Source organism: Clinocottus analis, unplaced genomic scaffold, assembly GCF_023055335.1.
Source record: "Clinocottus analis isolate CAN_PGR_092001 unplaced genomic scaffold, fCliAna1.0.p SCAF_5, whole genome shotgun sequence".
In the NCBI taxonomy this organism is placed as follows: domain Eukaryota; kingdom Metazoa; phylum Chordata; class Actinopteri; order Perciformes; family Cottidae; genus Clinocottus; species Clinocottus analis.
Window position 1 is genome coordinate 2979412 of NW_027176207.1, and position 24738 is coordinate 3004149.

At 48.3% G+C, this 24738-nt stretch overlaps 1 protein-coding gene across 4 annotated transcripts in view; it reads left to right on the forward strand.

Moving 5' to 3' along the window:
• The window catches only part of auts2a (activator of transcription and developmental regulator AUTS2 a), a 285759-nt gene that overhangs the window by 184386 nt on the left and 76635 nt on the right, over positions 1-24738 (forward strand). For all 4 annotated transcript variants that reach the window (XM_068600362.1, XM_068600364.1, XM_068600365.1 and 1 more), the window contains one exon: positions 5409-5438. In XM_068600362.1, coding sequence (XP_068456463.1) covers positions 5409-5438 — 30 coding nt within the window. The remainder of the gene's footprint in view (positions 1-5408; positions 5439-24738) is intronic.

Here is a 24738-nt window from a genome sequence, read left to right on the forward strand (position 1 = left end):
TGTAATGAAACTCGGGGTCACAGACTATAAAGTTCTTATTATTTTATGGAAGGCCCTCCCCCGCTGCCGTCCCTCCTTTAGCTGCGCTGCCCCAGCGAGTGAAATCCAGAGTTTGCGGTCGAAATTGAATATCTACTGGATAAAGTCTTACATTTGAAGGGAAATTGCGTTCAGATGTTGGCCCGCTGCATCTGGCCAGCGCTGCACATGTGGATCAGACCTGGTTATATTAGTCCAAACAGAAGTCTGGTCCTCCCTGACGAAACATTCTTGGCTAATGAAAGAGGCGTTTGCCTCATGTGACTGTCTCAAACACTCGAGCTGCGCTGTTCTCTGCTCCTCGTCGGTTTTTGTGAGGTCTACTCCTTCCTGCCATACTTTTTATACGACAGTTCGACATCAAGCAGATGCTGTGGAAATTAGATGTTGGATGTCATCGCTTCAGAGCTCTGCTTATTTAAATGATCTGTCCCAGTCAGGCATGACATGTTGAATTTCCTTCCACTCACTGAACTTTTAGGTGTATTTGCTTAACTGTATTTTATGGATCTCTCTTTCTGTTATTCTGCTGGTTATATTTCTAGTTCATTTGAGGTTCACTACAGTGTGAAGTCGCACTGTTTGTCTGGCCGTGTGTGCGTTTGATTCACGCTCAAAACCTAAAAAAAACAGGTCTATCCAGTGCAAAGCCTCATTAATGTCAATGCAGCAACTAAGCAAAGCGGCCATGTTGGTTTTTCTGGTGCAGTTCCACAAGCTGGACCACACCAGCATCTCTAGTCAGCAACACGTATCGACCGTATTCAAGATCATTCCCACTTTCTCTGGAAAAGTCAGAATTTGTAGCCGAGACAGTTTCCTTTTTTATTTCTTTCTGTATATATGTTATAAGAAAGTAATCTGTGAGCGTATTGTGATGGTGCCTGCTGCTGCAGCTTTGTGTGCCAAAGCAGGTGCTGTGTAGCAAACCCTGAGCTCATCAGTCTCCTCCTGCCCGGCTCTATTTGTTGTTCCTCAATTCACAGCGGCGGGACTGGCAGACTGTGTAATGTGTGGGCGAGAAGGAGAGGAGGGATACGGGAGGTGTGAGCGGGGGATTGGAGAGTAAGCGTGGCACAGATCACCATTTCGCCATGCTAGTCTCCCTCTATTCCCCATGAATAATGCGGCACAGCCTCTACCCAGCGGCAGGCCAGGCATGCCGCCATATCAAGCCGCGATGGAGAGCGATGCGTCCAGCTCGGGCGAAGCCTCAGCCATATTCGAGGCCCACAAACCCCCACCCCCGCTCCACAACATGCAGAGAGGAGCACTGGGCTCCAAGATGGCAATCAAGGCTTGATTTGCCAACACATTTCCAATGATTAAAATGTAATTAGCACAAGCGAGCACCTCCTCCCCAGCTAATTTCCACGCACGCTGTGACAGGCAGGCGGTCGGCGGCACCCAGGCCCCAGCAGCAGATGGAGGAGGATGCGGCGGGAGGGGAGAAAACCATTTTGCCATGCGACTGTTTGCATCAGAAAACCATCAGGACGCGCAGCTATATCAGGAAGGAGCTGTTAGGAGGAGGGAATGAGGAGCCCTTGACGACAGCGCATCAAATTGGCACTGTCATGGCTGACCCTGGCAATGGCTGCCATCCTTCATGCTGTCTCTCCAGCTCCCAGGCATGCAGGCAGGTTGGCGTTCCTCCCTGGGCTTTAACCCCTTCAGCCTTCCTGCAGGACAACCTGGCTCAGGCTGATAAACAGACACCGTCCTCTGTGCAGCGGGGCGCTTTAATGAAGCCCATATCTGCCATAATTAATTCTAAGGTCATGGATAGCAACCAGCATAACCTGAGGCTAATGTCACACATGCGGGAACATGGGGGGGGCGACAATACGCATCCATCGCACATCCCGACTGAAGAGGAGGCCATTTCTGAAAGTATTAGATTAGACACAACGGCGTGTACTATATTATACTCGATGAACACGCACTATCTGGCTTCACGAATATCTCTTCTGCATGTCCTCTTGTTTTTGTTGACTTAACATCTGTTAGTATTTGTGGACCAGTGGATTTCCAGAAGGTTATGTTGGAAAAGGGAGCATACTTTCCTTTGCACGCATGCCTGTGTGATGTGGTTACCTTTTCAGCACAGGCTTTTTTTTCTGCGGGTAGCTCGAGCGGCTGAGCCCTGCTGCTACGGACGATAGCATAGCGGCATCGTTTAGCATTCGACCCACGGCTCCTCATGTTCCCTTTTGTATGGGGCCGGTATTACTCTCAGCTGGAGAGGATTTAGGACAAGAATAATTGACTGCTACTTTCAGACCAATATAAACAAAAGGGCCCGATGCTTGGACGGCGCGTAGGGAAATTTGTAAGAGCACTCAGCCAAAAGAGAGGCCCGCGAGAGAGCCGAGCGGCAATCAGAAGTGCTCCGGATGCAGGCCAACATCAACAGCTCTTAGGGCTGACGCTAATGTTTGACATTCTTGTGTTACTTAAACTTAACACTGGGGTCTAGCTGTACAGTATAATGCCGGCCCTGTGTAAACAGCAGAGGGCCTGCGCAGAGTATCCCTTTTCCCCGTCAGCCCCCTCCCAGGACTAATGGTTTCCTTATTGTTCATGACTGTTGCTTTAAATAAGACCCATTTCCTCCCGCCTGTCAGAGCGCTAACGCCACTGATCTCAATAGCACCATTGTTGTTGTGTTTTTTCCTTCTCTCCTCCGTATAATCTGTTCATTATTGTAAGTCATTTCAAACCCTCTGACATGTGTCTTTTCATTAGACGCGGCCTCCCCGGATCGGTATGAAGTGTTTTTGACATTACAGTTAACCATCGCGCTGCAGATTCATCTGCTCACCCGTCAGTAGCAATAACCGAATTTTTGAGCTCATGCTTTCCTCCTAAAACAATACCGCGCCTCGCTTAGTAATGATGAGGCGTACCAATCATTCGTGGCGTTCGCGAGTTACAAAGCCGAGACTTTCTAGCTTTCCGTCTGCGTTTGTAATCCACGAGTCAGAGAGAGTAGAAATACAAGCAGCGAAGACGTTCCAGATATGCTCGGCTTCTCCTCCCCCGCCTCAGGTTGCTTTCAGCACGAGGCGGCGCATTAGTTCACTATGATCACCTATCAGTGAGTGACAGCTCTGACTTGTTTGTATGCCTGGGTTGTCTTTTTTATCTTTTAGAGGTGTTATTATTTGTTACTTCTGGCTCTTTACTTGAGCAGCGAGTTCAACGGCGCTTCGGCGTCTGCATTGTGAGGACGATCAAATTGCCTGCCCTCGCCTGTCAGACCTGATTCTCTGGATTTTTTTGACTTTGCTCATTATAAAGGTATTTCCATTTTATTAAGTTTTCCCTTCTTTTTTTCCCCCCCTCAGCCTTTGTCGCTCTGGGAAATTTGCATACCTCTATTCCTCGGGAGAAAGAAATAATGACAGCAATTTCTTTTTCTTTTTCTCTCCCCCCACTAGCCGTGTGAGTGCTTCGTTTAGTGGCACCTGCGAAAGCGACAGGCGCCGGGATGAGAAGTGAAAGAGAGCAGTTGATTAAATCATCATCAAGTCGCAGCACAGAAAGTCAATTCTGCTTGCCGTCTACAATGATATCCTTTTATCTTAAAGTAATGAGCTATGGCACTTTTGCATCGGGTAATACGATGAGTTCCATTAGCATGTTCCATTTGCTTCACAAGCAAGGGCAAGTCATTCCAGCCGGCTTCTATCTGGGCAATCAAAGCAATTGGCTGCACAGCCAGCGAACACAGAGAGGAGGGAGAGCGAGGAGAAAGGATAGAGGAAAAAAAAAAAGGAACCCGAGAAAGAAAGGCTGGTAGAGTTTTTTTCATGGATCACAACACGGTGGAAAAAAACTCAAATGATGTCCATTATGCGAAACCCTTCCTGTGTTCCCGGGTGTGTAGTGTGCGCAGGCAGAGAAGCAGCTAATGAGCGCTGCGTCGCATTACTCCTGTCACATTCGGAGAGGCCCGAATGCACGCAAGCAGTTGAGATGGCTAATACTGCTCATCAGATCTCGTCCGCCGCCGTATTAGCCGGCGCCGCGCGGCATAGAGGCAGTACGCGGCCGACACGCCCGTTTATTCACAAGCCGCAATGCACACAGTGTGCGGCTTCTTGTATTACACAGACATCCGCGTTTACTCCCCAATCTTCACTCGCCGTGCATTACCCTTTTTTTCCGGCTGACAGTCTTTTCGGGGCGCTGCCGGCTCTCTCGCACACTGTATTAAAATGGGGGATGGTATGTTGTGGGCGGTGGAGGAGGCGAGCGAGAGAGAGAGAGAGAGAGAGAAATGGAGAGCGAGGGAAACGTCTGAGAAGTGTTTGCCCAGTGCGTTTATTGCCTCTGCATAATTTATGAGCTGCTGGAGCTGACCATCATGGCAGTGTGCCGCGGGCGGCCCCTGGGGCCGTGTGGGACAGGCCTGTAAATTGGATGCTATGCTCCTGCTGAGCTCGCAAGGACCCCGTTTTTTTTTTTATTTTTTATACCGTCCAGCCTCAGAAGCGGACCCGCCACGAGCCCAGCCCACCTACCTATGAGATCTGCAGGGCTCCAGATCAGCAAAGAAACACGAGTTGGAAACAAAAAAAAATAGGAAACAAAAAATAGCAGGGCCTTCTGTCGCTCACTCCCTGGGCTGTCAATCATTCCTCCCCCCTTCCTTCCACTCCCTCCCTACTTTAATCGACACCCACCAACCCCTCCCTGCCCTCCCAGTCCCCCCCGCCTACACACACACACACACACACACACACTGTGCCAACCCCTGCCCATATTCCCCCCCAGTGCCTTCTTCATTACCGACTCCAGTGCTTCTCTGCACCTCAGCCATATGCACAACGTTGAGGGCCGCCAGTCACCCAGCATCACACTAATTAGTTGATAAAGAATTAAGTGGACCTTGAAATTGAAATTGGAAAGAAAAAATGAAATCCAACCACTTTTTCCTCCCTCCATTACAAAGTTCCCGTCCTCCCCTTGTCATTGCTCCATTCCCAGCCTCAAGCAGCAACACACATCACAGAATTATCATCTCCGTGGCGGACGGTGTTTGCACCTTCCAGCGCCGTCTGAATTTCACATATCGGCTTCACCGTTAACAAGGGCGCCGCCGCCGCTCGTGAGGAATTAGCTTTTGTTTCGCATGCTGGCGCTCGCGTCAGCTAATGAAGCGATCCGGTGATATTCAGACACTGAATACGAGTATGTGATAAGTTCGTCATTAAAGAGATGATGAGATACGCCATTTGCAAAGGTAAATTAGATTATGACGCCCACGCGTGTGGAAATGGAATCAAGGTTATGAAACAAGAATGTAGACAAATTATTCCTCATTTTCAGCTTTGCCTTTCTTTTTCTTGTTTGTCTTGCAGTGCGACACCGAGAGCGACCAAGACGACAAGGTAAGCCCGCCGCTCAGCGCGCAGCCTCCTGCGTGCAGACGCACTTTATTTGGGCTTCAATCAGAACGTTAGACTAAATATTAGACTTTCTCTAAGGCAGAGAAGTTAATGTAATTAGAATTAAACATTGTGTTAATAACTATGTGAAAGCCTTAATTAGCTGCAGATTAATTACAAATGGTTTAATGATGTGCAAAATCTAAATCAAACTGTTCTGGGTTTTTAGGATTTCGATGACATTTAAATGAGACAGCTGTGACAGTCATGGCCGAGGGTGCAGACCTCCTTTAGTTGGAAGCCGAGCACTTCCATCAGCATAAGTGTTGCGTAACTTGTGTCATGTCTGTTTGTCTCGTCTTTTCACCTTTCTGTCTGTTTTTGGACGCTCCAGAGGTACATTAACACAATCATTGCTTCCAACACCTCCTCCTGTCGAGCGCTACAGCATCTTCCTGTGCTGTAACACCACCCTGTACTTGCTCATGGTTTCGTTGTCACACTATTCTTGCAATTGTACAAAGAAATTGTATTAATAAATAACACATTTTCAGGGAAACAGGTGGGTCACCAACAAACAAAGTTCTCCAGGTGTGAAGCTACGGGAGGAGGGAATTGATACGGCAATGCAGTTACAATACAAGGATGCCGAGGATCAATCTTTTAATAATTAAACTATTGATACAAATACAACCTTTTGGTAACAATTGCTGGTCTATTCGAGGATGCTGCATTTTTTCTGGTGTGCTCATGGGTAAAGTCAGTGGGCCTGGACGATGCAGCTGCTTGACTGGCAAAACCATTTTGCTGCAACACAAAAGTGTGAAGTGAGATGAGCCGCGTGAAAATGAGACCGTATTGTGACTTAAGTATCATGACGATGTTGTGTAATTAAAATGTTAAAGTTTTCACTAGAAATGGGTCATATTTAGTTTTGAGGAGCTGGTGTAACGGTGGCATTACAGGAAAGGTCACTAAATCTCACGCAGTCTAGAGCACAATCTCTCTTCCTTTCATCATCAGATGTCTCTGGAAGGCGTCGCATTAAGTCTAAATCACCCCTATTACTGTTTTGCCGCTCTAAAAGACCAACATTTCTCCGTCTATTGGCATGTAAATTGATAAAAACATCATGGCATACTGTGTACAACGGAGGCGTATAAGTGCCATTGTAGATCAAAATAATAATATAACAATAATAATAATAACAGTACCAGGGGAGGAGAGGAATATTCAGAGAAAAGGGGAAAAAAAAAAACATCTTTTGCAAAATACGCGTTTTCTTTCTTATTATGTATCAACATAATGCTACATTGGTATGCATTGCACTTCATCCTCACGTTAAACCTGTTCGTCAACAGGTTATGAGACACAGACGGCCTCTGTATGTTCTTTTATGAACATCTATAAATAGTAATATGTTAGAAGTGTTAGGACAGTAGAGACGAACCACTTCTATCTTTGACTAGCCAAAAGGCGCGTGTCTTTTATTTGTGCTCAGCTAACCAGCTCACCAACACACCGCGTCACCAGACGCCGTGGCGTTTCAGGGGGCCGTGCCCACCGGTCACTGTGTGTGTGCGAAGGGGAAGCTGCTTGTGTTGAACACAGATGATGCTGAATTATGTCCTGAGAGTTTGTCTTCTGGACCGCTTTGCTGAGACTGCTGCTCCCGCCACACGGCCCGCAGAAGTAGCTGAAGACGTAGCGATTTAATATTATATTATACATATAAACCGTAGTGTTTAACGGTGGCATCCGAGGTCTGAGGAGGTTAGTCAGAACATGAGGTTCCTTGCAATTCCTTGTGACTTTATAATCATAAATATTTTCAAGAGTTTCTTTTTCTCTGCCCCCTCGTTAAATTACAGTGTTTTACCTGCGCTGGCCCTACTCCACCATTACAGTATACCTACTACCCGTCGTTTGTCTTAAAAAATACCTTCACATTTAGTGTAATCATTGCGTTATGATATCCAGGTGCTTCTCCTGTAGGTTTCTGTTTTCAGTATTCCTTGCCGCTCCACTTCTAATATCCAGGTTTTCACAGTTTGAGCCTAAGTCCTCGATCCTGAGAGCAGCCATACCATCCGATGACTTCTAACCAGGGATCTAGATCCACTCTAATGATTTAGTAATGCCATTTGCTTGTGGTGTTTAGACTGTGCAGCAAATTGAGTCATTACTCAGTGTTGTCGATTTAAATTGCTCCTGTCTCGGTGGCAATTCCTTTTTGTTTCAGGAAGAGAGGGAGAGCATGGTAAGCTGTTATCCGGCCCCCAGTGACTGTATTAATTCACCCTGGCTCACGTTACGCTCCTGATGAACAGCTCCGACTACACCTTCCTGTCATTGATTAATTGTGTGTTAAAGTAACAGAGGAGTGAATTAGCAAATAGGGGGACCCCTATGACAGGGGCTGACTCATGTGTTCCTCCTCAATGTGAGGGAGTAATTGGAGCCCCCTCGCCCCCCCTCCCCCCCACACACAGTCCACGTCACCTCTGCCACTATCTGCACCTGCCAGGCGCCGGCACGCCGCGCCCACCGCCGCCGCCGCCGCCGTTTAGCATTCTGCAGGCCGGCGCCGTCTCCTTTACAGCGGAGAAGGACGCGGGAGAGCGGAGTCGTTTTAATGGGTCAAATGTATTCAGATGAGGACAAACGTGGCTTATTTGGTCCCCACCACCCACCACCACCACCACCACCCCCCTTCAAAAGCAGGGAAATGGAAAAAGTGTTCCCAGGAGAAATCATGTTCTGCTCGGTGTAGAAGGCCTCCGCCGTGTCGGCCGGAGCTGCCAGACTCTGATAAGAGACAGCTATTCGCATCTCGGGGATACGTGTGCACACAATCCCGCCGCTGTGTTTGTGTGCGAGCTTGTTGGAAACTGTCAGAGCATTTGCTCATTATAAAGTGACCTGTAGGACGGGCCCTCGCCAACATGACAGGATAATGGCATGGTGGGAGACAGGTAGGAGGCAGGCTCGCTGCGGCCGCTCGTCACACAACACAGGTATTATTAGCTCTGCATGCGTTATCATTAGCATTTTTGCTGCGGCCCCCCCATTACCGCCATTCTTCCTTTCCTCCTGCCACTATCAAGTAGTCCAATCAGAGCTCCAATCATGAGAACACTTCTGCTTTCAAAAGGCAAACAATGTGAGGAAAATGTGACGTAAATACTTTTGCACGCGTGGTTTTTAATATTTCATCATTCACGCGGTCGATTCTACGTCCGAATCCTTAATTTCATAAAAGCTCAGAGAAACTGCAGTGTTCTGAATCTGCAGGGCATTTCATTCCTGCTATGCTGCAGGTGTGAAATGGGATGATTCATCCTTTACTGGGCCAGTTAGCCAAAAGCCTCTCAGAGCTTTGGCTGGCGAGGACGTCCACGTTTGCCTGTCGCCGTCGTGCGGCTTGGCCCGTCTTCCACTCCTGAAACCTGGACCGTCATCAAAATGCGCTCTTGCACTCGTGCTCTGTACACTCTCACCCTTTTTGTTGGATCCGTGCAGGATCAGATGGTGTGTTTTTTTTTACGAGGTCCAGGCAGGGCCGGCCTGTTCATTTGGAGCAGCTTGTTCCCAGTTACGATGCTCCGCTTTACTGGCAGGATAGCACTAAAAGATGAGCTCCACAGCCTCAGGTGTCCTTCATGCGCATCCACCAGAGCCCCCATAACATCAACTGGTTTTAATGGTGTAGTTAACACCAACAGGTTTCCCACCATCTGAGTCCTTTTAGGCCGGGAGGGGGGGCGGGGCGGGGGTTAGACATCCCCTGAGCCTCAACATGTCTATGATCCAGAGGAAGAACCTCTTTAAACCCATTGAGGGAAAGTATGTACACTATCAGAAACATTCCTTATGAATCTAAGTGGCTCTTTAATTTGAATTGTCCTTTTCAAAAACGTGTGCACTGAAAACATTCACTCAGCATTAATCATTTCTGATTGGAATCTGAACAGCGGCAAATATCTGAACCTCATCTCAGCCGTCTTTGTAATATTGTCAAGAGCGCTCAGTCTGGTCTTGCTAACGCTTAAGTGATTTTTATGCTGGTAAGTGGCACCTTGAAAGCGCCAATCAAACAGTTCGGTGTGAATATCTGCAGAGCTCAAGTGCTTTCTCCAGCTCGACTCTACGTCGTGTCACTGAGGCCTTTTGGGAAGACAATGGCTCCGCGTTGTAATCCGCAGGACTTAATCACGCCGTCGCTTTTATTTATTTCTCTTTCCCATGCCTCTGGGCTTTTTATTTTATTTTTTTTATGGCGACCACACCTTTCCTAAGTGTTATTTACTCGCTCCATCAGCGGCCCCGTGCCGTGAATGCCATTTTGAAAACGTTTTGCGTCTTATTAATGGCCACGCAACAGAGTGCTGTAATTTGCCGTGCTTCCCTCTCATTGGATGCGGGGGATCTAAATGGGTGCTTTAGAGCAGCCGGGAGAACCTGTTTGTCCTTGACATAAAATAAAGATCTGAACTGGTAATATATTTGCTGTTTCTCTTCCTTTATTGTGTTGCTGTGTTTGCCCTCAGGCAATTACCACAGAAGACTCGAGTTTCTCAATCACTCGGCAGCGCTGTACATAAAACCATTTTATACCCCCTCCCTCCCCTCCAAGCCTCCCTCTTTCCACCGCAGTGGGAAGGATGAGTAATAAAAAGGAGAGAGCAACTTGTCAGCGTTAAAAGATTATGTGTTTTGCCCCCCTCCAAAGGAAGAGAGTAGTGTTTACAGGCTTGAGTGGGTGCTCGCTAGGCCGAGGCTGAGGCTGATTGCACCAGAGTACCCTGTCAGCCAGTGATTTGTCATGTACTTTATCTTCCTTGTCACTCCGCAGAGCGTTGTCATAGGTAACGGTCCCGCCTCCCCCCCCCCCGACCCCCCCGCTGTGCTTTGTACCCAGTCAGTGTAGGAAATTTGTATTTACTTTGGGGGAGTGTAATTTGTTCCTCATGGATAATATGACCCTTAGCGGAGCTGGATCACGGGTTAGTTGAAGTGATATTTTCCGGTAATGGTAGTCGTACATCATGGCTGTCAGGCCGGGTTAGGAGGCGAGCACATTACAGCTCCATTTTAGCACTGCAGGCATCTGGGATTATTTTCCATAACCAAGTATGACATGACCGCTCTGCGGAGTGCATTAAATTTTTACTAGCATTTTTCCCTCCCCCACCCACCCACCCCCGGCAACTTCTGTGGCTTACCCCCCCGGTCTGGGTCTCGGGGCTGCCACAGTGATGGATACCCCCGGATTCCCAGTAGCCCTGGCCAAGGTTAGCGGGTGTCACAGACCTACAACGCTCCCCTCCATCCAATAACCGGCAAATCCCCGCTCCCTCCGTGGCGCATGCACACGGGCCCACGGCTCAGCACTTCAGCCGACCCCTCCCGAGCCTCCACTCGCCTCCGCACGCGCACTCAAACAGAGATGCAATGAAAAGGAAGAAGCGTATTCCCCCTCCGAGAAGTCATTTAACAGGTTCCCGTGGATGCGAGAGGCAAAAGACACGATTACACCTCCAGGTTCTCGGAGCCTCAAGCAGTTTTCCACAAAGGAGGACAGATAGACGGACGTGTGGACACCGAATGCGTGAAATCCAGTCCACCTTCAGCACGATGAATAAAGACCACCCCCGCCCATGGCCGCGCTCGTGATGGCTGACAGCGTGGCGCTCCACAGCTGTTGATTGCCTCCTTCTTTTTCTTTTCTGTTCATTCCTACCCTTCTCTCTTCTCCCCCTTTTTCTGATTCCTCTCTCCTTGGCAGCAAGGTCAGCAGTGTAAATGCCACCTCCTGCCATTGACAAATGGCCGCCTCCCTGTCCGATAATCAGCAGGGTCTCAGAGGTGGGCGAGCAGGCGGAGCTCATTAGGGGGCCACAGATGAGAAATTAATGTGGAGATTCCAGGCCTGGCAGAGAGCCACGCTGATGGGGCCCGGGTGGGGATGGGAGGAGGTGTGGGTGGGTGTGTGGGTGGGTGGGTGGATGGATGGACCCTGTCTGATGGATGGCCGGGTCAGCAGGCAGCAACACTCCCTCGACAGTCCCACACATAGACAAACATAGACGCACACACCCACGCCTGTCCTCCCCCTGCAACCTCCCCTCCTCCTTCCCCATCTCCCAACCTCCCTCATACTGAAACTCATCCCCCCCCACACACACCACCAAGCAGAACATAGTAATGACACCGTGGAGTGTAAAGCCACGAGAGAAGAGAAGGTCAGGGGAGAGACATTTCACCCTTTGACTGACGCACTGGTAATTAAATGGAGGCGGTCTAATTGACACAAATTTCCATGTTCCTTTTTGTCCTTTTGAAATAAGACGGTGACAAAAGGAGACGATGTCAGTCTGTCTGTGCACTCCACAGGTCATTGATGTGTGTTTGTGGTACTCCCCTGCCGGCATCTCCACTTGCTTCAGCGTTGACTTCAGTGCGACACATCTTCAAGGACACAAAAGGCTGCGTAGCTGTTGTAGCGTTAGAGAAGACGTGTCGGGAGCAGGCCTGCCTGCCTCGGCCCATCGTGGATCATTCTGACGATGGGTAAGCTTCTGGGGGGCAGGTGGCTATAGCTCTGGGGTTCTTGTGAAGCCAGCAGATATCCGGGCCAAGACTTATTTTTCCACGCACTGCTCGTTGTTTACAGTCCGTTTTGCAACTTCAGGTTCGAGACTGAGTTGACGTTCAGATTGTTTCACAAGATAATATTAAAGCAGTGCAAAGGTAAATCCACCCAGATTGCATTTCGGCCTTTTTGTTCTCCACACAGGCTTTTTACCTTCAACCAAAAGCCTCCTTAAACGTGATTGGACAATACTTCTTTGACTCCAAACGGAAACCCGAACGCTTGAAATGACAACATGGTACAGCTTTTACATATGAATGCAGAATCTATTCATCCTCTGTGACTCATTTGCTTAGCCATTAGCTAGCTCCAACGTGCTGCAACTCATTGTCTGAGCAGATTATTCCTCACTCTGTCGCAGCGCTAATACACAGTCTCAAATACGGATAGCAATAAACATTTCATTAATATTGTGTTCTTCCCATTAAAGCCTTTAAAGTTCATATTGTGCGAAACCCTTAAAGCTACTTGTTTCCACAGCAACTACTACAACGAATCACCAGCAGCACAAGTTACCAGGATAGTGTTGGCAATGCAGTCCCGCAATCAACCAATCGCCTCCTTTGACGAAGAAAGCCTTCCAATTTGCCGAAACACTCACGTCACTGTTTGTACGTTTGCTCACAATTGGCATTCAATCTGCATGCACGAGCGGTTTAAGTCTGTCAAGGTGTCCACAGTTCAAGAAAGGCAACTTGTTGCTCTGTATTTATCAGACGTGTCTGAGATTCCGCGAGACCGTTCCCAGGCGCCTCGGTAATGTGTAAACTCTAACTCTAGCTATGTTGAATGTGTTGATCCATTAAATAGCTGGTGAATAAGTGGAAAGCCAAGTTGTGAAAGTTTTTGGTTGAAGCGTTTGGTCCGACGCTGATTGCATTGACACGGCGGCGGCGGCGTGACGATCGTCGTGAAGGTGCGGAAACTCAAATGCAGCTTTTATTCAAAAGCATGTGGAATGCAATCAAAACCTCTTTTTCATCCACAAAAAGCAGCGCTGCGGCTTTTCAGATTGCCTCCTGATTCTCTGTGAAAGCTTTCGGCGCGGCATTTTTGATGTTGGGACACGGGATTGTTGAAGGTTCAGTCTTACCTTGAGACGTGATATTATACAAGCCCTAATGTGTTACACTTGCCTCTGGAGTGCTCAACTCCACCATTCATTTATGGACAACAATAAAAGCTAATAATGCACACGTTTGAATAGGACAAGGTTGCCAAGTCCTTGAAATTGAATGGGAGGGGCGGCGGGGGGGGAACCTGTCGCAGCAGTGAATCATGTTTCAAAGGCAATGATTCAATTCCCAGTGCAAGCTGAGAACACAGGGAATGGAAAATAATTCAATCAGCAACACAAACCATAAATATGCTGTTTGACTGAGATGCTCACTCCTGTGGAAAAAAAATAATAAAAAAAATCCATTTCCATCTTTCCTGACCTGGAAAAGAAAAATGTCTGAGGCAAATTGTGTAGATATATCAAAGGCTTTATGAGATTGGCCGCATACAGAGAGGCTTTGGAATGGAAGCAAAACCACAGTTAAAGAACTGTTAAGTCCTGTATATTTATTGAAGTAAGAGCAGAATGTGGCAGTGATTTTCCACTGTTGAAGTTGTGCACACATGATGGAACAGTTCGGCTTCTCGCAGCGAAAGTCCTTTATTAATAGGATGTAGAAGGCATGGCATATTATTCTTATTAACTGATTGAACTATTTTCATCGCCATCTGTTAAGCACATCATTAGCTCCCCCCCATATTTCTAATAATGTCACTAATGTTGTTTTAGCAGCACCGCTCGACTCGGCCTCTAAGCTCGGAGCCAAAAGTAACACCCGTGCTGCCAAACAAGTCGAGTCCAACTAAATCACATCCATTTTCTCATACAATGGACGTGCGCATTAATGGACTTGCTCCATGTGGTGCCGTTTGTCAGGTGCGGTGACAGCCGGGGTGGGAGGGGCTGCTGCGCTGAGGAGCGCGCCGTGACGCAGTGTGGACGTAGAACCCTCTGGGTCATGTTAGGCCGGTGGATTTGTGGCCGATCAAGAGTGAGCAGCGCCCCCGGCTCCTCGGGTGTCTGTCCTCATCTCTATTTATGAGGCGGTGTTGCCTGTTACCGGTCTTTAATAATGCATGGCGTAAGACCTTGGGTTCAAACCAGTGTCTCTGGGAAAAAAAGAAAAAGAAATTGGTTGTTGTTATGCAGAAAGCCCTTCGCTCTTTCCTCTCACGCGCTCTCTCCTCATCCCCCTCTCCGCCGTCTCTCTATCTGCCCTCCCTCCCCGCTGAGAGAGAGTTCTTCGACACGCCAAGGTTAAACTTCCTCGCCGCATTCGGCGGATGTCTGTCAAGGCCCGGCTCACCTGCGCATAAGCCCCGGCAACTGGCCCAGTGACTCTCACGCCGACCCTCTGCCCCCTCGTTGCCCTTTTGTCAAGCCAAAGATTCCTGCAGGCAACTGGCTTGAGAATTGACTGGCTCCCGGCTCTGTGTGTCTCGGTAACCTCAGCTCACCCGCAGAAAAAAAAAAAAAAAAAAAAGCCTTCAATCCCTGCAGCCACGGCAGTATTTCTCTATCTGCCATTTGTCGAATGCAAAAACCCAGTGCACTCAACACGAAGACGGTAAAGGAAACAAAATGAGCAGTGCTGCAGACTGTAATGCGGTCTATGTCAGCGATAAGGTCGTAAACATTTGATCAGACTGCGCTCTCTGCTTTTATGCACAGGCTCTTACGTTGTCACTTTTAGTTTGACGTTGTTAGAGCTGCACGGTGTACCTCCACCTCCTGCCATCAGTGTCCTTTTAGGCTTACAGTTTTCAGTGGTGTACGCGCTACATCCAGAGAATTATCTGTTAGTGCAGCAACTCCAGCCGCACAATATGTAGAAGATAATGTGCAAACTGACTGGGAATTAAATCAATTTTGGATCGACTGAAATAGTCTTCCAAGGATCGTTTGTCGAGCAGTATTTGTAGTCACAGACCGACGATGAATGATTACGCGCCGCAGAAATATATAATAGCTGCTGTGGAGGACCACATCCCAGATCTCCTGCTGTGTAAACCGCCAGAGACGGTGAGTCACTACAGAAGAGGTTCCTAAATGAGGGAAACGGAGAGCGGGCTTGTCAGAATGACAACGCTGTCCCAGCATGCACGGCGGCAGCCACAAACAATCCTAATGACATCAGGGGCTCTGAGGAGGGGCTGTCGGCTCCTGGGCTCAGGCCGTCCCCCGCCCCCGACACACGCACACACACACACACACACACACATCCTGCCCTTCCAACCACCACCACACTGCTTGTTAGAGGCGGTGTAATTAGGTGGCTGAGCTTGTTGCAAGTAGCCCAGGTCACAGAGGCATGTCCAACCCTTGTCCTGATTGCTCCTCGGGGAATTATTGACAAAACACAAGGACCATTGCATGTTGGGCTCTAATTATGTGTACAAGACATAGACAGCCCCGGGGAAATTAAATGAAATTCCCCAGCTTGATGGGTCCTCCACACTCATGGGATCCATTCTGTTTCTTATTAAGCTCGGGCATTGTCTGGCTTTATGAGGCTGCTGTGTGCAGCTCGGCACCAGCTAAATGCTTTTAAGTGTCTCTCTTGTCACAGTGGCAATACATCAAGGACTCGTGGTGGAAAATTGCCTGACAATTGCGATCTACGCTGAGGAAAAAAAAAAAAAGTGTATGCGGTAAAGCAGCAGATATATTTAACCGGCGCTCCTCACTAATATTGTAAACACAGCGGGTGTGGGATGGAACACCTGCACGGTGTGTTTCAATGTGTAATCAGTTTCTTGTCACTGCAGCTTTGGCCCGGACACATCCAAACACCTCTGCTCTAATTCCCCTGGCCCAGATACCGGACAGGAATTGATAGTCTCCTGCTTGTGCAAATGAAGTGATAAGGGGTCTCACCCAGATTACACAAGGCCTAAGTGGCGCTGAGAAAGCTTATGGAGATGAATGAATTCATGAGGCCGCCTGACAGATTCTTAAGAAGCAATGTAATAAGGGATAAATCAAACGGCTAACATTTTGCCTCTGAATGATTTCAAATTAAAGCGGAGGGAGATGGCGGACCTCCTGGGAGCGGGTGGACTTAAGTATAGAACTGTGGCTGACCCTTATGTATATTTCTCTATCATTAGAACGCCTTAATGGCTAATGTACAAAAAGGCTGCATAAGCAGCAGTAAATACTCCATTCCTTTTGATTTCGGCACAGTGGGGTGTTAGCCGTCTTTGAATTTGCGGACTGTGGGGGCAGGACCCATCCTAGAGGTTTGCCTAGATCATTCTTATCACCATTAATAATTGAGCATATTATGTTGTAAGATGCTGGAACATCCAGGACTTAGAATTAAAAGTTCCAAAAAGGGTTCTTCCTGAAGGGCTGAGACTCCCAAACCCATTTGCCTCCTTTTGAAGAAAGGATTTTCCTCATAAGACTAATGTTTCCAATAAGAACCCTTTCATCCAAAGAAACCTTGAAGGAAAAAAAAGCAATTCAGGGATAGTTGAAAGCAAAGATTGTTATATAACACAGCGACATATTTTGATATTGATTTACTTGCTGAACAAAAAGAACTATATACAATAGGCGTTTCTCTTGTTGTGTGATATCCGATAACTGCTTCTTTGTGAAGTTGGAGTCGACGGACGGGAGTTTACAAGTAGGAGCTCTGACTTTGAGTGGCTTGGTGCTGCAGGAGGTCGAACAATTTTGTCTTCTGAGTTGTCTGGAACGCATCATTGCTCCATGGTTCGGGTGGAAAAAGGTCTTTTGGATGTAAAACAGAAAAGAAAAGGCTTCTAGGTAGGTTCATAAAAAGTCTTCTCCCATGGGGACAAGGTGAAGAGCCCGATGTGCTCCTATTAGCTCCATTATTTCTAAGACTGCAGCTGTGCCTCACTCTTATGTAGGAAATGATTGTGTTGTAGCTACCACACCGTGTAAGCCGGTTACGAGAGAAAGCATGACAAGAACAAAGTGAATACCATCCCAGGCACATGTCAAGGCTAGCAATAGCATTTGCTCCAGCGAGCCGCACACAATTAGGTCAGATCTTCCTGTGCGATACTCAGGAGACCCAACGTTGCCCGCTGTGATTATCCTCCATCGATTGCTCATATGGAAGTTCGTACAAGCGTCCGCCAAACACGGACCTTTATGAAACCGGAGTCCTACGTGGAAATGTCAGGTCCCCTCCGTGACGCGACCCGCAACACGACGACAACGAAGCTCTCCGGTCAATTAAGCACGGGGCAGAGCGTCGCGTCGCGTGGCGTCGTCCCTTTCCAGCCAGTCCCACGCGCCCCGTGGCGATGCAGACAGGCAAGCCAGCACGCGCGCTCTGAAAAATGTTACCGAGACCGGCTACCGGGAGAATAATTGGCAGAAGATGCAGATGTGCCGGCTGCCGCACGCCAGAGAAAAGAATATGATGCGTATCGCATGGCAAGTGAAGGTGAGTCATACTGACACTGCTGGCATTAATGATGCCTCTGCTTGGCACAGCCAAGCACCCGGGGGAGAGAGAGGGAGAGAGAATGTGAGCATGCGAACCGACGTGAGGGCGGCGCGTGGCGCTAGCCGCCACGCGTACTTCTCACTTGCGTTGCGGTTTTTAGCGTCCACGCAGCCGCAGCTCGTGACGTCGACCTCGTGACGTTAATCAGCATCGCCCCGGTCCGTGTGCATCGTCCCTCTGCTCTGCGCGCCTCCTCTTCCTCACACGTAGAAATGTGCCGTGACGAGCGCGCGCATGCCAGGCACGCCGTTCTAAATAACAAAGCAAAAAAGACACGTGCCCTTTGGGTGGTGAGATAGCTCATTACCTATGAGCGACCTTCCATCTGCACTCATGGCTGCTCTGGGAGCCATTATGATTATGATGGAAATCTCACAAGCCATTACTGGGAGACAGCGCAGGGCTCACTGCAGACACACTAATGGACTCATTTGTAATTGGGAGAGAGGGAAATGACTCTGTGAGCTAGCAGTGGCTTTGTTTGATGGAGTATGGAGGAGCGCATACTCGTTTTGACAAATGAAACGGGGTTGGTTGTCTATGTGAGCTTAACCGCTGTGCTTCCTTGATCACGGCACACACACACGCACACAAACACACACTATCCTCCCTTTTTCTTGTGTCCAGCAGTTACCTAACTCCCACGAGGCCGCTCATATTCTCTTTTGATGGGGAGGGGGTGGGGCCTCAGGGTTGAAGCATCAATCTTTGAGACCCACAGGAAGAGCGGGACGAGTTATTAAAGGATACATTTCTTAGAGGTGATGATAGTGTTGAAATTGACTGGTCGGGGTTGGATGGGTCACCTTCTAAATCTTTGGATTAATAGCGAATCGCATGTTGATCCCTGAAGTCATTCAGCCGTGACTCGGGGCGAGCAAGAGCTCACGCGAAGGCCCCCGGAAACTTTTTTAGCCGTCGGCTGTTTTGTCGTTAGTGCTTTTTTTCCTTTCCGGTAATTCATCTGCGACTACACATGAAATCCATGTTGATCCACTTTCTCCCTGTTTACAGAGACACAAGAATTTATCTCTCTTCCTCAGTTTATTCCAGCAACATCTGGGAAGTTAACCGCTGAGGTTTATTTGCTATTTCTCATTATTTTTAATTAACTGCGATTTCCCCACTTTCCATTGGCATTGTCCCCACAGCGTTGCTCAAGACGTTGAGTGTGATTTGCTGGTTATGCCCCAATCCCAGGAGGATTAGAAAGAAATGTGCCATTGTGGTGAAAGTTTGGCATGCGTATGCAACAATAACAGCAAAAAGCTTAATAAAACCCAGACAAATGTCTCTCTTTAACGTTGGTGGTGGTAATAGAGAGTATGAGAAGAACATGATTTTAGAAGAAAAAAAGAGAAATGAACACACAAATCGTAAACGTATTGTCTTGTATTTCATTGCAATTGCAAAGGGGGTGGACACAATAACAAGAACACCTGTGCAGGATACTGCAACCCATTATAGAAGTCCGGGAATACGATGTTTAGTTTTTGCAAATAGACAGATTAGACAGAATATGAAAAGATAATGCAATACAAAGGACATTCCGCCCAACCTACGCTTGTGATTATTTCAAACTGATTCAATAAAAGACACACATGGCTGACTCACCATGTTTTGACATTAGCCAGACTTAATTTTTTTTTACAGAGACATCAACTGATTGTTCGACATTGTTGTTGTTTTTTTCGGTTCCAAAAGGGAGCAGGTGAGTTACTGCACAATGCGTCCAATTCTGCATGGCGGGCTCTCTGTGTCGTCAGTCCACACCCTACTTATTAAACCAACAGGACATTTAACTGCTTGTTTATCCAAGGAAGCTCCCTCAGCAGGAGCCTGACAGGGACGAATCAGACAGGGAGATGGGAGGAGGATGTCGGGGGTGAGGAGGGAGGAGGGAGGGTAATAAGATTGCCCTGACCTGGGTGATTTATAGATTCATTTGTGTGCTTGTTTAGGAACCCGATCTGCATTATTCATGTCCACTGAGGACATTAGCTGGTTAACCCCGGCTCAGGTTAGGCCACATTATTTTAATGGCCATTGCGAGGGCATGGCTCTCGGCTCCATTGTCAGAGCGAGCGAGGGAGGGAGGGAGGAAGAGGGGATTTATTCCAACCAAGGAGCTATCTCCTCCACACAGAGAACAGGTGGGGCCAGGGCATTATTATTCAATTACGTCTGTTGACGCTAAACAATGCACGGCCCTTTAAAGCTCAAAAGAAAAGGATAATTGGTAACCGAATACCGGCGACTTTTGCCTGCCGCACGTTCCATAATTTATGTCGTGCGACACCTGTCGTGCACACGGCGCGACCGCAGCGTCCCCGTGTTTTTCTGCGCATGTAATTACTATTCATGTCTGTGATGATGATGCCTCGTAGCCATAAAAGAGACGGCGGCTTTGACACGAGGCCGCATTTGTCATCATCTGGGTGGATTGATGTGACGGTTATTAGCGACACGCCAGTCTGCGCGCACAACGCTGCCACAGGGGGAACGCAACTACACAACAGCATCAGTTTAATTCTGAGGCTGTTTATTCAAAGTTTAATTATATTGAACGTTTCGCAAATTGCTCCAACTTCGACCATGGCACTTCCTTGCACCTGCAAAGTGTGACGTAGATCAGATGAGAGAAGGAAGGACAGACGGACCGATGCCTTGCTTTATAGTTAGATGTCAGCAATCAGAACGTAGTTCCCTCATCGTACATAAAGATACTTTCCCTCCTGTCTCACCACTGTAATATGTAAATAAGTAAGAGACATATGGTTGCCTATGATGTGATATTTGTAAATTATCTCTTTTCACTGCATCATAAGATCATTTTACGGCAACAAATGACACACACATATGCGCACACCCAACGCACCCCAGTTTCAGGAAGATGGGGATAGCTTTCCCTCCGTCTTCCCGCTGAGGATGATCCACCTCTTTCTGAGCTCCTTTCTTTCCCTGCTCTCTCTGGGGAGAATGCCATCACGCATAAAGAAAGACACGGGGAGAGGCAGCGGCATATGTCTGCCGCGGCGGATGCGGCGCTGACAGGCCGGGCTTATCGTCTCCGCCGCTCTTCACTACAAGCGTGATTACCGCTGACAGCTCCAACTGCTGATAAAAGCGGGAACATTAAAGAAAACAGAAGAGCCGCGAAGTCGACGCACCAGTGTTTCTTCTCATCAGGCCTCCGCCTGACGCCACCCCCCCAACTCACACACACACACACACACACACAAACACCACCTCCAGCAGCTCCCTCTATTCCTCGCCTCCCCAGTACCCCACGCCACGGTGTCAGAGCTGTCGAGAGCGGGAAGTGACATCACAGGAATTTGCCAGCAGTCTCGAGGCTCATCATGTCAGCGGCAGCCTGTCTTGTGTCAGGCTTCCCCCAGGCAAGCTGTGATCCAGCCCTCGTCTCCGCACATCAAGACTCCTCGCCGAGGAGGGAAGGGAGGAAGGGTGAGGGAGAAAAAATTAACAGAATGTTTTTCCATCTTGTTAACTGACAGCATCGTTTGTTAGAGCGCTGTCTCAGCAAGCGCAGTACGTGGAAGGCTTTCAGATTGGCAGCGGGAAGAATTGGCAAGCGGAGGCATGGTGAATTATTGAGTCTGGATGAGGTGTCGGAGCTACCGCGTCGCTTTGCGTGGGTTTCCAGAAACGCATCTGAGGTGTGATAGGAGAACAAGTGTGGAGAGAGAGAGAGAGAGAGGAAAAAAAAAAGTGCATGATTTTAAAAAGCTGCGAAGATCTCAAGCCATCGCCATGTTGGGCCGGACCGAATATTTGTGTTGGTACGTCTGTATCTGTGTGCATACTGTACATAATGACTTTGAACATCCAAGTTAAAGAAAAGGGAACAAAAGCTGTGGCTGGTTTCCTCCAGAACTACTTCCTCGTCTGCCAGAGCGAGACACTGCTTCACGAGTCATGGAAAATCTGCTCCATCCTCCTGGGTAAATCTCCCATCTCCCGGATCTGGCCCTCTGTCAGCTCATTTGGACAGAGAGCGCGTTCGCCTCGGCAAAGAATGCTTTTGATTCTCTTTTCATTTATTTGAACTGATCTGCTGTGATTAAGAGCTCCGTGTCTCATTATTCTCTTTTGGAGAGGAGCGGGGCATTGCCTTTTGCCAAAATATTTGAATGATTAGGGCCCAAGCACGGCCCATGCCAAAGCAACGGCAAGCATTCACTCTGCTTATTAGATTCACTTAAATGCTGTTGTAAATCATCGCTGCCAGTGCGCGCTGCCAGGCCCGGGCTCCAGTTCGAGAAGCTGCCGCTGCCGGTGCCAGAGCTCAGTGCAGAGCCGCGAGAGGCAGCTGAGGCCGGCGGTCTGCGCTGCTGTTTGTTTTACCTCGGCCTCTTTTATCGAGCAAAATGTTTTGTTTGACCAGTTTTTGGATTCATTTCCCAGATGAAAATGCAATTAATCAAGCAGCTGGGAGACACGGGTGAGTCTGAGAAAGCTGATCCTGCTGCGTTGAGCTCGAAAAACCAGCAGACAAGCAGCTGGAGATGATTTCTGTCTCCGAGCTGTAATTTCTTAAGACGTGAGCAACGATGACTTCAACTTTAAAGGCACGGAAACGTTTATGAATACCAGGACGCCGCTGTTTAGCCAATCCAGATCAGTTTTTTAAGAAACAATTGAAGTGTTTGATCTGAAGGGGCCACATGGCCGCCCGCGTGATTGTGGCCCTGAGACCGAATCAGCATGATTAGCACTAGAGTTAAACCTGCGCGTCATCGTATTGTTCTGTTCGCTTCAAGATTGCGGAACGAGAGAAAAGAGGGCAAAGACAGCGGCTCGCCGAGCACTCGAAGAAAAATACTGGCTTCGGCCTTTTCAAAATACCCCTAGAAGCTCAATCAGGCCTTCAATCCTGGCACATTGTCAAGAAGCAAATGCAACAAATCAGAACATATTGTTCCTCAGGGGGCGTAATAAGAGCCTTTCAACCATGAGCTCCACTGCTCGCCTCGTGGCCCCCTGGTGACAAACCGACTCCGTCGCTTTCTTATGCGCGTTAACGCGGTCGGCGTCTGTCGTGAAACGCCATCTGTGGTGATACGGCGTCCCCCGTATATCATTTGGCGACTTCTTCTCCCGCGAATAACATGAGGGGGTGTGTCATCCGTCTGTCTGCCGAGGTTAAGGTCAGCGTGCGATGAGGACCATGTCGGGGATTTCCTCAGACCCCGGATGTCCGACAGCGTCGGCTTCGGGTCGGGCGCGGCTTGCCTTTCAATAAATGCTGTAGCGCAAAAAGGAGGACAGATGAGGATCCTGATGTGTGACGGGGGGAGGGCTGGGGAGGCGGCGGCTAGAAGAGAAGGAAGAGGAGGGAAGGGGACAGGCAATTTACCAGCGGCTGTGACTCGGCAGGAGGGTGGGGGAGATGTATGGCGCTCAGCCAGCAGAGCAGTGGAAAACAGTGGTCCAGACTAATGATCCACAACCTGATCGTTATGGCCCCCACAGAAAGGATGGGCACGAGGCGCAGTTCCCTCGAAATCAATTCCCAGGAAGCGCATGAGCACTAGTTGTAAATCACGGCGGTATGGAAGGATGGATGGAAAGCGCCGGGGATGAAAGGAGAGGGTGGCAGTGGAAGAGGAGAATGGGTCGACGGGGAGCTTTCTGGGGCGGATAGATGGACCATGAAGGGGGAACTCTTTCCATCATAAACCCTGAAGGCAAAAATTACTTGCGCGCCCTGCACACACACACACACACACACACACACCCCATCCAGAAAAAGCAAACCATTGGTGTAACTGTTCCAGCCTCTTGCCCCTCAGCCACCCCTCTGCTTGATGGCTCCATTGCAGGTTGAGCTTTTAGAAAAGTGTTCCCAAATTGATTTATATTCCCCAGCAGAGCCCCATCAATCCTAATATGAAACTAATGAAATCAGTGGGTGTTGAGGGGAGATGTGCAGGTGTGCGTGCAGGCCTTTGTGCGTGTGTGTGTTTGTGGCGGCGGCGTTGGGGGGGGTGGAAGGCCCTTTAGAAACATATCATGATAAAGAAGGCATTGATCAAGGGGAGTCCAATGATGACAAATGCCACAGCTCTGAAATAAACAGCCTGAAGCAACAGTAATGGGATTCAGAACCATCAGCCAGCGTGTCCTCAAGGCCGCCTCCAACGGCAGCCGCTGCTCTCATGGTCGATAGGTTTCAGTTTAATTGAAGCTTTGTAGCAAAGGTTTCAGTTCACGCCTTTTTTTTATTGAAAATGTTTTAAAGGCCAGACCAATGCTGGGACATGTTTTTATCCATCAACCACAAATTGTGTTTGAAAGAATGTATGTGAAAGTCACTGGTTCAGTGATTAAATAAAACAGCAGAGCAGCAAGGCGTCGCTGTCGACTGGTCTCTGACCAGGAAGAGAGTATTTTGCATAAACATTACAAATATCAGCTATGATAGCCAATCTTCCTGCTAACGATCATGTTCACTTTTCATATAGATCTCATAACTATCTTAAGTTCCTTAAAGTCAATTAAAGGAACTTTCAGTTTTATACAATCCCCATGTACAGTAATCACTTTGGGTACATTAAAGTGTGAGTACATTATCAAAAGATTTGCTTGAATCTAGAAACATTGTTAAAAAAAAAGTCAGATGGCTTCAAACGGGCCGTGTGGTTAGTCAAACTAGTTTGGCAAAGAAAGGAGAAAGATCAAAGCCTTACCCAAACCGTCTGTTGGAGACATCAGGCACACTTTGCAGAGCACTTTGTCTTGCAGAAGTTGGCCGTGCACCGAATGTCCCGGTGCAGTGATTATTAACAACATTTTGGGTACATTAACTTCGGCTTTCAACTCCAAATTAAATTGTTTCCATAATCTGGCCAAACTGCTCCTGCAAAACTTGCTTTATTTTTATCGATGTCGCGGCGTTCCCAGATCTTAGCAATTACTTTGGCGAGTGAGATGTTTTACAAGCGAAGGAAGCCACGGCCAGAACTACTAAAACCCAGACCCGAGGTTTCCTTTAAACCTCTGGGAAGGGGGGTCGGGTGTATTGGGCTGTGCACCTGTTCACAATCTTTGTGACCAGGCTCCACTGATGTCA